This window comes from Brachycentrus maculatus, unplaced genomic scaffold, assembly GCF_059751285.1.
Source record: "Brachycentrus maculatus isolate JH-2025_06_01 unplaced genomic scaffold, ASM5975128v1 h1tg000513l, whole genome shotgun sequence".
NCBI classification, from domain to species: Eukaryota; Metazoa; Arthropoda; class Insecta; order Trichoptera; family Brachycentridae; genus Brachycentrus; species Brachycentrus maculatus.
Genome location: NW_028281259.1, coordinates 879533 through 894265, shown reverse-complemented (window position 1 = coordinate 894265; position 14733 = coordinate 879533). Strand labels below are relative to the sequence as shown.

Here is a 14733-nt window from a genome sequence, read left to right as displayed (position 1 = left end):
ACTACTCACCGAGATTTTTATGTCTACCGATTTCGAGACGTACCCGTCTCTTCGTCAGGACAATCACTACCACAGCATGCAAACAATACCACCCTTCACCACCATAGCGCCATTTACACACTTAAAACTACACAAAATTTTTAACACTCATGATTTTTGGTTGACCCGAAGACCAACATGCACTAAAGGTTTCACCGCAGACATGCGTTACGAGCCGAGGTAAAACATGCAATATTTAAACATTAATTTTCTTTATCGAAAGCATTTAAAACATTTTGAGTACCTATATCCAAATAATAATTGAGGTCACAATAGACCTAATATGGTCGCAGTGACAAGGGATGCAAGATCCTTTCACCTCATAAAAAAATTAAATGATTGCAAATCTGGATAATCTCCAATTATAGGCGTTATGTTTTATACTATTATTTGACATGTCAACATAGATGAAGAAGAATATGGAAGTCTGGGCATTTACGTGACTTACGATACTGTGTAAAGTGATCACTTAATCCAGCCTGTGACGGTCGATTATCTGCAATTATAAGAGCTATTTTTTATATTATTATTTGACATCTCAACATGGATGAAGAAGAATATGGAAATCTGGACATTTACGGGGCTTACGACACTGTCAAGTGATCACTTAAACCAGTCTATGACGATCGTTAGCCCCGTGAATCCTCAGACTTCCACATTCTTCTTCATCTTTTTTGTGTGTATATTAGGTTAAAATCGTTTAAAACAATGAAAAATGTATTAAAAAAGAACTCCACCGACAAGACACACAAGGTGGCTTGGTGGGTCTCTGCAATTTTTTTTTCTAAATTTGTAAAAATTGAGATATAAATAAATATATACAAATAAAAATTAAAAATTAAAAAAAAATAATACGTTGAGATGCAAAAAAACAATAAGAAATTATGCATATTTTTATTTATTTGTTTTGTATATTAAAATTATTGTTAACTTTGTGGTCAGTGGCGTGTACAGATAATTTATTAAGGTAGGCAGTGGAGGTGGGTAGTGAAGTAAGCTGGTACTGTTGAGTAAGGTAGGGTTTGTGCTGGTTGCGTTTTTATATCATGTCACGCTGGTAAGTAAATATAGGCACTGATTTTTTTTTCATATGAAATGCAAACCCCTGTTTGTGGTATGGTATTTGAACAGATAAAACATGGTTATTTTATATGAATTTATATGCATATCGCTCACTCCTTTCAAGAACGTCATAAATAAAAAAACTTGTTTTTTCAGGAGAACGTTTTTAAAGTTTAAAAATATAACACAATGTATTAAAAACAAATATCAAGCCACTTATTAAACTTTTTACTGTGCAACAGATCTTTTTAGGTAAAACCTGAAGGTTTTTTCTCCATCTGAAAAATATTTAGTATATTTCAAAAAAATAATGAAACAATTACCTTTTCTTCAAAATGCAAAAGCAACACTTTCTGCCCTGTAGCGGGTAAATATTAAGTTAAAAATATGCCTCTTTTGCTGGGATATAGTACATTTTCTGGGCATTCCAAAAACATACATAACTGAAAATGGACAATTTTTGATTTATGACGTTTTTGAAAGGAGTGAGCGATATGTCCGCCTCCGTAGTGCAATGGTCAGCACGCTCGCTCGCTCGTCCCGGGTTCGATTCCCAGGTGGGGTCATATAACTATCAGTGATTTTTTCGCTCTAATATTCATACACCTGCTGATCACCTTTCCTTCGTGTGTTAATGATCAAGATAAGACTGCGTTTATATGATGCAGTGCCTTATGCACCATTGGGGTGCTGATAAAGGTTTTGAAGAATATTCATATTTACACTTTTTTTTCATAAATTTAAAGCATTGTTAAATATACGAAAATGATTTTCCGAAACCGGTAGTCGCGAACGAGTGTTTATAAAAGTGGTATTATACAAAATGAACAATGGATGGTAAGGAGAGTGTTTTTTTTTTGACATCTCATCAAAGATGAAGAAGATGAAGAAGAATTTGGAAGTCTGGGAATTTACGGGGCTGGCGACCGTCATAGGCTGGTTTAAGTGATCACTTTACACGCGTGTAACATTCACCAATTCTACCCATTATTGACAACCACACTACTCAAATTCTTTAAAGTTCTATATAAATATATATATAGAAACCAATTTCGAAACGTTGTTCTTGAATCACTGTAACTTCACTAGAGACATCTATTGGTGAGATGAAAAGAAGCTTTTTTTATTAAGCAGAAACTTTTTTATTAGTTTGTGAGGTCCGAATCCTGGATTAGTCCGGTAGTCACGAATGAATTTATGAGGCGAGTGTAATTAGAAAAAGCAGCAGAGGAAGACCAAGAAAAACTTGGCACCATCAAGTATGCCAAATACTTGAAAGTGTCAGGTTAGGAGTCGAAACAATCGGCGGATATGTATGAGAATATGCATGAACGTGGAAGAGGCGAAGAATGTTTGCAAGGACAGAGTGGTGTGGCGTTCTATTCTCTCTGTCTACCCCTGCGGGGAAGCGGCGTGATGGTTAGTCTTTTAGTTAGGTAGTCACGAATAAGTGTTTATACAAGTGGTATTACACAAAATGAACAATGGATATTAAGGAGTGTTATATTCTTTTAACCCTTATCCGCATCCAATGGTGCATAGGGCACTGATCTTGATCCTTACTTACACGAAGGCAAGGTCACTCCTGCGCTTCAGGGACCAGTCCAGGGTAATATTTAATAAATATTTGAATGTAAAATCACTAATATTTATTTTCACCCCCCCTGGGAATCGAACCCGGGACCTCCAGCACGGTAACTCAACACGCTAACCTAATGGTTAACCTAACCGCTCCTGTAATACAGGAGGCGGATAAAATTAATGTAATTTTACCATACCACAATGTTATCAATGCTTTTTATTTACAAAATATGATTTTTTAATCGTTATTTTTTTAAATATTCTTCTTCATCTATGTTGAGATCCATGTCAAAAAATGAAATTCAACATGGTACGCCAAAGCAGACATACGCGAGAGACAAGAAACCTGTTATATGGACCTTGACACGAGATTCAATGACGTTTGAACCATACCTACTAGTAATATTTTAACTTGTATTACAATGTGTGTAGCAATATGACCACTTCATGGAAAATACGTCAGGTCTTTGTTGACCTTCTAGTGAAAAGTCAACACAAAAAAATTGCGCGTTCAGCACAGTATACAAGAGGCAAAATATCTTTAAAAGTTAAGGAAAAAAATCACCTAAATATCTTTGTCCACCTCCGTAGTGTAATGGTCAGCACGCTCGCCTACCGTTCTGGAGGTCCGGGTGCGATTCCCAGGGGGGGTTAAATAAATATAAGTGATTTTTTCAATATAATATTTATTCAATATTACCTTGGACTGGTACCTGAAGCGGAGGGCTGATCACCTCTTCTTCTTGTGTAAAACGATCTAGATAACACTGCGTTTATATGAAGCAGTGCCCTATGCACCATTGGGGTGCGGATAAGGGTTTTTATTATTAAATATCTTGCTGAAAGTTTTTACATATTTTTACATATCATGGTCTTTTTTAAGCTGTACCATTACATGCCCAGATCTGATACAGAAGCATCTAGGCTTCCTGACAGATCTGCTCTTGTAAAGCAATTTTTTGTTTGAACTAAGTTACGAAATTTATTGAAAATGTGAAACAATATAAAATTGTATCCCGATTTTACTGTGAATTTACATTTAAAAGCTTTCAATATACCTGTCACTGCCAATCTAAATAAATATAAGTTTGTAAATCCGTCACCAAATTTTCTAGAAGTACCCCATGCAAGCAGTGAAAGGGATTAGTATTTAGTTCATTAGTCAGCTAGATCCGACTCCGACCCGACGCTGGCCGGTACACAGACGCCCACAACCCCGACCAGCACAGCAGACAGACACGGAACAGATCATGGTCTATCACTTGGTTCTTCCCAAGAAAAGACACTTTCCATTCCTCGCCATAAGACATCATTCTTCAGTAATTCCTTCTCTGTCCAAGCGGCCAGACTATGGAATGAATTACCTCTCCGCGTAAACAAACGCACCTTCTCTGATAACTTTGAAGAAACGTCTGAGACATTACTATCTATCATTAGCATCCTAACTGTCCATCAAACCTCCTCCCTTAGTTTTTCCCTCTACCTCCTTGTCTAACATATTCGGCTAGATGTATGAATGTGAAGGAAAGCTAGAAGTGTTTCAAGACATATTGGTGTGGTTTCACAGCCTCTCTGCCTACTCCTGCAGTGAAATGGAGTGATGGTAGTAGCAGTAATAGCTAACTTAGATAACTAAATAAATAAATCATAAACATGAACACATATCGATCACTCCTTTCAACAACGTCATATCAAAAATCGTCTTTTTTCAGTTGTGCACGTTTTCGGAATGCCCAGAAAATGTACTTTATCCCAGCAAAAGCGGCATATTTTTAATTTAATATTTACCCGCTACAGAGCACAAAGTGTTGTTTTTGCATTTTGAAGAAAAGGTATTGTTCAATTATTTTTTTTAAATAAACTAAATATTTTTGAAATGGAGGAAAAACATTCAGGTTTTACCTAAAAAGATCTGTTGCACAGTAAAAAGTCCATAAGGGGCTTGATATTTATTTTTAATACATTGTATTTTATTTGTAAGTTTTTTTTGTATATGACGTTGTTGAAAGGAGTGAGCGATATATCGCACATACAACAACGTTTGCGTAATTTTGCGTATTATTTTAAGTAGTTTGATCAATTTTAAAAAATCTAGAATTACACAAGGTGGTGGTCTGCAATAGGCATTCTGAATTGAGTTGAAATTATCATTGTAAAAACCGCAGAATCGCAATCAGAATACCATGATCTATGGTAATCACATTAGTATTTCCATCAACGAAATTGGGTGGATTTTATTTAGATGTGAATTGCATTTATTATTTATCTCGCTTATTATGTACAAGGTTTATAGATTATTTAGTGGATTTTTGTTTCTTTTAACTTAAAAAAATGACATCTCATCAAAGATGAAGAAGAATATGGAAGTCTTTGCATTTAGGGGGCTGACGACCGTCATAGGCCGTTTAAATGACTTTACAGACGTGTAACATTCACCAATTCTACCCATTATTGACAACCACACAACTCAAATTCTTGGAAGCTCTCTTTATATATGAACCAATTTTGAAACATAGTTCTTGAATCACTAGAACTTCACTAGAGACATTTATTGGTGAGATGAAAAGAAGCTTTTGATTGAGCAGAAACTCTTATATTAGTATGTGAGGTCCGAATCCTGGATTATAATAACACACATGCGAAAAATAATATGAAAAATAACTCCTATAATTGGAGATAATCCAGACTTGTGAACAAGTATTTGGACACACTCAAAATGTATGTTTTATTTTAATCCGTATTTGGAACAAGAGAGATAATCTAGTGTGGGCCAATCAGGAACTATCAGCATAGAACAATCAGCATTTGCTCATTGCTGGGAGGAAACCACGTTGCAATCCCCAGGAGAAGGCGGACTGCTGACTGTCCTCAGCAGACCTTCTGTTCCACTAGAAGAGGGTTGGGTATTTTGTGACCTAGCTTGGCTCATGGTACCAATGTTCTTCACTAGTTTTATCATGCATGATACCATCTTTCGTGAGAGTTGGTTATGAACTATCACGGATCTGATGCCGGATAGGTCACTTAGGCTCCTGCAACGCGCCTCCAGCTGTGATTGGATATTGGGTGGATACAAAAACAAGATCTCAACTATCTAACTAACTAACTATCACGCCGCTTCCCCGCAGGGGTAGGCAGAGAGAATAGAGCGCCACACCACTCTGTCTTTGCAAACATTCTTCTCCTCTTCCACGTTCATGCATCTCCTCATACATACCCGCCGATTGTTACGACTCCTAACCTGACCGCTTTCAAGTATTTGGCATACCTGATCGTGCAATGTTTTTTTTCGGTCTTCCTCTGCTTCTTTTCCCACTAACTTTGCCTCATAATTTTTTTTACCGTTCTTTCCTCACTCATTCGTTCTACATGTCCTAACCATCTCAACACACCTTTCTGAATTTTATCGATAATGCTTATCTCAGCTTTGCATTCCTTCCTTATTTCTCTATTCGCACATCTGTCATACATCGCACATTCTTCTGAGAGATCGCATTTCGACTGCATTCAGTCTACTTTCATCCTTCTTTTGCCAACTCCATGTTTCACTTCCATACATTAGAGTTGGAACCAGGACTCCGTTGTGCACTGCCAGTTTAGCTTCCGCTAAATCTAAGATCCTAATACTGTGAAACAAAGTTACCACGACCACTACTACTACTATTACTACTATCATGCTGTTTCACTGCAGAATTAATCAGAAAGCTAGAACGCCACACGCATTTGTCCTTACAACACTCCTAGCTTTCTACACATCCATACATCTAGTCATACATGATCTCCGATTACATAGCCGTAGAGCAAGACCAGCAGGCAAGCTGTCAGAAAATACCGGAGGCACTAAACACCAACCAGACGACAGTTTGGAATCATTTGACTTTTCAAAGCAGGCTACAAAGAGAAGCTCAATGTTTGGGTGTCACATGGATTAACGCAAAGAAATTTGAATGACCGAATTACCATCAGTGAAATGATGCTGAAATGCAACGAAATTGGCCCATTTTGAAGAGAATAATTACAGGTGTTTAAAAAAAGTTGGTGAAATACGAGAATATCTAACGCAAGCGATCATGGTCAAAGGCTGGTGACCCTTCAGGAATGACTTCAACGCCTGGATTGATGGAAAACAAGGTTATGAGGAATAATAATTAACATGTAACTTTGTTTTAAAATCACTATTAATATTTTATTATCACTTAATTATAATGTCTACCGGTTTCCAAGCTAACCGCTCTATATCAAGACTTTAGTAAGAAGCATTAATCAGTCTTGATAAAGAAGCGGTTAGCTTCGAAACCGGTAGACATTAAAATTAAGTTATAATAAAATATTTTAAAACAAAGTTACATTTTAATTGTAAAATGGAAAATCACAAAGTTAGTGCTTCAAATATAAATTATATGTTATGTGGAATGTTTGGTTGGATTGAAAAAAATATCCATTATGAGTACTTGTAACCTTGTTGTATGTGTAAGACGGAGGATATCGTGAGGTGGGGACGATAACGAAGGCGATACTGGAATGAACATAAAAACAGAGTGTCAGCAGACAGACTTCCACGTATCGCCCTTCGAGGTAACCCTGAAGGACGCAGACCCCCAGGCAGACCTCCGAAAAGGTGGAAAGACAGCTGGGAGTCAACATCCCAAGAGCGACATGCGGAGGCACAAACAGGTCAAACAGAAAGAAGAAGAAGATGAAGTTGTTGTAACCTGTCGAAACCATCAATTAGGTTCTGTACTGTACACAACTCAACCGTTTAAACGGAGTAATCTAGAAAGATTGACCAGAATTGGCCAACAGAAAGGGAGTTGTGTTCCATCATGTGAGTGCGCTCTTGTGGTCTTGGATTCCTTTCACATGTTGGTAGTTAACACGTTCACCGCGTTCAATATATCGCAAACAATCACGAAATGCTGACAAAATATTAATTTTTGAAGCGTTAAAACTATATTTAAAAAATAAAATAACAAAAAAATTCAAGATTTTGTAATTGCCAAGTGATTTTCAACGGCGCTTCGGTCGGCCGATTTTTCACCATCGAAATAATTTAGCAGAGACCGAAAAAATTGTAATCAGATGCTGAAAGATCCGGCTATACGGTGTATGCATCAAAACTTCCCATCCAAGTTCCGTCAATTTAAAAATAACATTTAATTAAATTTCCGCCATAAAACTGAATTTAAATGTTATTAATAATCAATTAAATTTAAGTAACAGTTTGATATTTTTCCAATTTCTGTTCCTAAAATTTCTGCACAGTACGTTTTTGTGTTTTTTGTGTGTTCTCCACTTTGCGAATGCGTGCGCAGCTTCAAAATGATTTTTGGGTGATTCCATTAGTTGTTATATGGGGTTGCTATGCAATGATTAGTAAAAATAACATTTAAGATTTTTATGGAGTGTGTGGAAGTTTTTGGTGAGAGTATTTAAAAAAAAAACTAACTAACCATCACGCCGCTTCCCCGCAGGGGTAGGCAGAGAGAATAGAGCGCCACACCACTCTGTCCTTGCAAACATTCTTCGCCTCTTCCACGTTCATGCATCTCCTCATACATACCCGCCGATTGTTACGACTCCTAACCTGACCACTTTCAAGTATTTGGCATACCTGATCGTGCCATATTTTTCTCGGTCCATCTCTGCTTCTTTTCCCGCTAACGTTCGCCTCATAAATTTTGTCTCATAAAATTCGCCTCATAAATCAAAACATTGTATTATATTTTAAAACTTTAAAAACGTCTCCTGAAAATCACGTTTTTTGATTTATGACGTTCTTGAAAGGAGTGAGCGATATGTCTCGTTGAAAAATGAGATTGGATACATTTCATTTTAACACTCACCGTGTGTGTCATTTGTGGTATATGGACGCTCTTGCAAAATACCCATACATCCAAGGCGAACCGCACAGTATAAAATTATATGATAAACACGAGTGCCAAAACCGATTTCGATATGTTTCAGTAACTCTTTCGATATTTCGTTAATTGCATCGAAACTCGGCGAAATGCAAGTGCTGTAAATCCATTAAGCCTTGTTGCCCAAGACGCGTAATGCAACGCACCATTTAAATGTGAAACTGTTGATAATTTGACTAGTGTGTCGTATACATGCGTTTGATGTGGCAGTCGAAGCGATTGTATGGAGAAAACGCCATATATAGATCGATACTTATTTTTTTAAAATTTAAACCCTTACCCGCACCCCAATGGTGCATAAGGCACTGCATCATATAAACGCAGTGTTATCTTGATCATTAACTCATGAAGGTGATCAGCCCTCCGCTTCAGGTGCCAGTCCAGGGTAATATGGTTATTTATGACGTTCTTGAAAGGAGTGAGCGATATAAACTAACTAACTAATCATCATGCCACTTACGCAGGGGTAGGTAGAGAGATTAGAATGCCACACCAATCTGTCTTAGCAAACAATCCTCGCCATATCCTCATTCATACATCTCCTAATATTTCTTTTTCTTCTTCAAACCCTTGTCCGCACCCCAATGGTGCATAAGGCACTGCATCATATAAACGCAGTGTTATCTTGGTCGTGAACACATGAAGGAAAGTGGATCAGCCTTCTGCTTCAGGTACCAACCAGTCCAGGGTAATATTGAATAAATATTAGAGTGAAAAAATCATTTATATTTATTTGACCCGCCCTGGGAATCGAACCCAGGACCTCCAGAACGGTAGCCGAGCGTGCTGACGATTACACTATGGAGGCGGACAGAATACTAAAATAAACACGTAATATAATGTAGAATATATACATAAATAATTAAGTGGCTTGATATTTATTTTTAATAATTTTTATTATATTTTTAAACTTTAAAAACGGTCTCCTGAAAAATCAAGTATTTTGATATATGACGTTGTTGAAAGGAGTGAGCGGTGTAATTATTTATTTTCTCGAGGGATTTTGACAGGGCACTAGACACTATGGTTTCTAGTTGAATACCACCTTAATTTATCAGAAGGGAAGCAAGATAAAAGCGGATTACTTTTAACACAAATTTATTTAGTTCTATCAAATTACAATCAAGAAAATACTTAAGGATAATCGCGTGATTCTAATATGAGAACAGTTGAAGTACGTGTCGATCTGAGGACAGGCGGCGACGAAGTGTGACGGGCTCGCTTCCGTTCGTTGCGGGCCTCGTATAGGGAGCTCGCTATTTCACTCGATTTGAGTTGCCATAGTCGATGTGTGGGTTGCCATAGTCGATGTGTGGGTTGCCATAGTCGATGTGTGGGTTGCCACAACACAAAAAGATTGGGGATTTGTGGTGTAAAGAAAATTACAGTAACGAAAGTTGTGTTGAAAGCAAAAGCGATGTTCTGACTCACTGTGCGATAATACCTTGTGAATCAACTTTGTATCACGATAAAGGGATTCACGCGATCATAAGTATAACGCACAAAATGTTACCATCATTATAGGTCTTAAGTGTGTCCAAATACTTGTTCACAAATCTGGATTATCTCCAATTATAGTAGTTATTTTCATATTTTTTTTGACATCTCATCAAAGATGAAGAAGAATATGGGAGTCTGGGCATTTACGGGGCTGACATAAATTATCTTGTCAAATTATAAGGTTAGAATGATAAAAATGAAAATGATATTTTCTGGCGTTCGGACCTCACATACTAATAAAAGAGTTTCTGCTCAATAAAAAGCTTCTTTTCATCTCACCAATAGATGCCTCTAGTGAAGTTCTAGTGATTTAAGCACAATGTTTCAAAATTGGTTCATATATATATATGTATATATAAAGAACATCCAAGAATTGAGTAGTGTGGTTGTCAATAATGGGTAGAATTGGTGAATGTTACACGTGTGTAAAGTGACCACTTAAACCGACCTATGATGGTTATAGCCCCGTAAATGCCCAGACTTCCATATTCTTCTTCATCTTTGATGAGATGTCAAAAAATTATATGAAAAAACTCCTATGGTAAATAATATGTAAATGCAATTCCTATCCGGAAAGGGGCCTTACACACGTTTATATATATATATATATATATATATATATATATATATATATATATATATATATATATATATATATATATATATATATATATATATATACATACATACATATATATATATATATATATATATATATATATATATTTTTAAATTTTTTTTTCTTTGCTTTCTTTTTTGTTAATAACGCACCTTATCTAATATTTTTAAAGAAACGTCTGAGACATACCATATATATTTAAAATCCTACATGTCTAACAAACCTCTTCCATTATTTTTCCCTCTACATCCTTCCCTATACTCCCTTTTCCTTTGCCTTCCTTATTATCATCAATTTGTAATTTATGTTTTTTTTAATATTCAAGTACTATCTACCCTTTGATTGCAAACAGCTATATATGGTATCAAACGTTTATACCAATATCACTAGTCTGTTTTGGTCGGTTGGAAGACATTGCTTTTTAACAAAAAGCCCGCCAATGTACTTATTTCATTTCAGTACACGAAGTTTAAATAAAAAATAAAAAATTAATTAGTGACCTCTGAAAACTATTTCAAAATTATCATTGTCGTAATAAAATAATGGTAACACAAATAACAATTCAAAGAGTTTTGATACCCATGAATATATCGCTCACTCCTTTCAAGAACGTCATAAATCAAAAATCGACAATTTTCAGTTGCGCATGATTTCGGAATGCCCAAAAAATGTACTATATCCCAGCAAAAGAGGCATATTTTTAACTTAATATTTACTCGCTACAGGCCAGAAAGTGTTGTTTTTGCATTTTGAAGAAAAGGTATTGTTTAATCATTTTTTTAAATATACTAAATATTTTTCAAATGAAGAAAATACCTTCAGGTTTTACCTAAAAAGATCTTTTGCATAATAAAAAGTTCAATAAGAGGCTTGATATTTATTTTTAATACATTGTATTATATTTTTAAACTTTAAAAACGTCGAGAAATAAAAATACTTTGTGTTCTGATCCACTCACATTTTAACTAACCAACTAGTTTCGGCAACAACTTGTTGCCCTCTTCAGGGTTTCATTTATTACTATATGATACACAAAATAATAATATATCAATATGATCCACAAAGTTAATGCTTTCAATATTCAAAACATTTAAAAACGTTCTCCTGTAAAATCTAGTTTTTTGATTTATGACGTTCTTGAAAGGAGTGAGCGTTATGTGTTCGCGCGAGACAGAGAAAGTTCGTTTCTGGTATATAACCACCGTCAAAGTGTACCAAATGTATTGCGCTACAAGGTCAGTGCTAAGTTATGCAAGATGTAACCATAATTATATCAGGCCGTTACACATCACCTTGTATAATGTTGTTACACTCGCGTTTCTCTAATACAATATCGAAATGGTTTAAAAGTGGAAAAAATATGTAAAATAAATTGGTGCAGTATTTGTTCAACGTAAAAAGATGGAGGATTTGTAGATGACGTAGAAAACGCAGAAAATGTAGGAGACGTAGAATATGGTGAAGACAGAGATGAGGTAGAAGACGTTGAAGAAGTTAAAGACATAGCAGACATTTAATAATTAGAATACGTAGAAGACCTAGAAAAAGTGGAAGATATGGAGGACATACGACGTATTAGATGAAGAAGTAAAAGACATATAAGACGTTGAAGATATAGAAGACGCAGACGACGTTAAATATGGATAATACGTTTAGGAAGAAGAAGATGAGGAATTCGATTAGGACGAAGAAGATAGAGAAGCAGATGAACGAGACGTAGAAGACAGAGAAGACGTAGAAGAAGGCAAAGACGTAGAAAACGGAGAAGTCGGACAAGGCGTAAAAGGAGAACATGAAAAATATACTATCATGTTTTCAAATATCTTTCTATGTTCTATAGAACATTGATAGTGTCTCTTCTCTCCCTTCTTTTAATTAACATCGTGTACAGTTTTTTTGTTGTTCGGTTATTTAAATATATATTTTTTAAATTATATTTTCAGTTGCTGCCACAAGATGTCAGGGATGGAAGAATTACCGGATCGGATCGCTGCGACGTTTGAAAACAAGAATATCCTCATCACCGGAGGAACTGGCTTCCTCGGGAAGGTCTTGGTCGAGAAGCTTCTAAGGTATGTTCAAGCATGGTTCGGTGGATTGGTTGTAACTTTCCGTTAGTTGTTACACACTTTTAGATGGTTGTTCCACATTTCTACAGATAGCTCTACTCTTTCTGTAGGTTGATTTACTCTTTCCGTAGGTTGTTTAACACTTTCCATAGGTAGATATATACTCTCCGTTAGTTGCTTCGCACTATCCGTAGGTAGATATTCACTTTCCGTTAGTTGCTTTGCACTATCCGTAGGTAGATTTACTCTTTCCGTAGGTTATTTTACACTTTCCATAGGTAGATATACACTTTCCGTTAGTTGCTTCGTACTATCAGTAGTTAGATTTATGTTTTTCGTAGTTTTCTTTACACTTTTCGTAGGTTGTTTCACACTTTCCGTAGGTTGCTTTACACTTTCCGTATGTAGATTTACTATTTTCGTAGTTTTTTTTACACTTTCAGTAGATTATTACACGCTTTCCATAGGTTGCTTTACACTTTCCGTAGGTTGCTCTACACGTGCTGTAGGTTGCTCTACACTTGCAGTAGGTTGCTCTACACTTGCCGTAGGTTACTCTACACTTGCTGTAGGTAGCTCTACACTTGCTGTAGGTTGCTTTACATTTTCAGTTGGCTGCTTTACACTAGGAGAGTGTTATATTACCATACCACATTGTTAACATTGTGGTATGGTAATATAACACTCTCCTTATCATTCACGTTCACTCTTTATAAAAGTGGTATTACACAAAGTGAACGATGAATGATAAGGAGAGTCTCTTGATTGTTTTTCGCATATGCTTTGTGGCACATTTTATAAAATTTATAAAATAAAACAACTTTGTTTTAACCACTTTTTATTTGTACACTTTTTCCAACCGGATTCAACAAGAACCGTGTCATCATCAGGGTATGTGTACTAATTCTAAAACATTAAATACTCACAGTTAGGTTATATAATTACCCTTCCTTTAATTTAAATGTGTTTTTTTTAAAATCAAAATTACATTTTAATATGGTATACGGAGTGCGTGGAAGTATTTGGTATCGTAAGGGAAGGGTAATTATCTAAAACCCTAATACATATCGCTCACTCCTTTCAAGAACGTCATAAATCAAAAAACTTCATTTTTCAGGAGAACGTTTTAAGTTTAAAAATATAATACAATGTATTAAAAATAAATATCAACCCACTTACTGAACTTTTTACTGTGCACCAGATCTTTTTAGGTAAAACCTGAAGGTTTTTTCTCCATTTGAAAAATATTTAGTACATTTAAAAAAATAATTAAACAATACGTTTTCTTCGAAATGCAAAAACAACACTTTTTGCCCTGTAGCGGATAAATATTAAGTAAAAAATATGCCTCTTTTGCTGGGATATAGTACATATTCTGGGCATTCCGAAAACATGCACAACTGAAAATTGACGACTTTTGATTTATGACGTTCTTGAAAGGAGTGAGCTATATGAGTGTTTCAATGTTCAAGAATGAGTACATATACCCTGATGACGACAAAGTTCTTGTTGAAACCGGTTGGAAAAAGTGAACCAATAAAAAGTGGTTAAAACAAAGTTGTTTTATTTTATAAAGTTGATAAGGAGAGTGTTCTTTATATAATTTATATAGCGCCAATTTCGTAAAATACTACCTCAAGGGCGCTTATACAAATATAAATTATGAAATAAATTGACAATTTTGGTATTTTTCATTTTATTTCGCAAAATTAATCACAAAAATTCATTTTTGAATGTCTGGAATCGAATTCATAGTATTTTTCTATTTGATTTGGCACTGCCAGTATGTATCAACCTGACCATAATGGTCTTCGGCCAGTAATTGGTGAAGTGACCCTAGTTTGAAATGTGTAGGATTCATCACTGGATATGTTATGTAAAAAAAAACTCATGAGTATGAGTGAATTGATGTTCAAATGATTTTTTGCACTCATCGTGAGGGTCA

General features: G+C 35.5%; 1 protein-coding gene across 2 annotated transcripts in view; it reads left to right on the top strand.

Moving 5' to 3' along the window:
- Positions 1 to 14733, top strand: part of LOC148301845 (fatty acyl-CoA reductase 1-like) — a 52072-nt gene that overhangs the window by 508 nt on the left and 36831 nt on the right. For both annotated transcript variants that reach the window (XM_088272615.1, XM_088272616.1), the window contains exon 2: positions 12663 to 12791. In XM_088272615.1, coding sequence (XP_088128741.1) covers positions 12676 to 12791 — 116 coding nt within the window. In that variant the 5' untranslated portion in view covers positions 12663 to 12675. The remainder of the gene's footprint in view (positions 1 to 12662; positions 12792 to 14733) is intronic.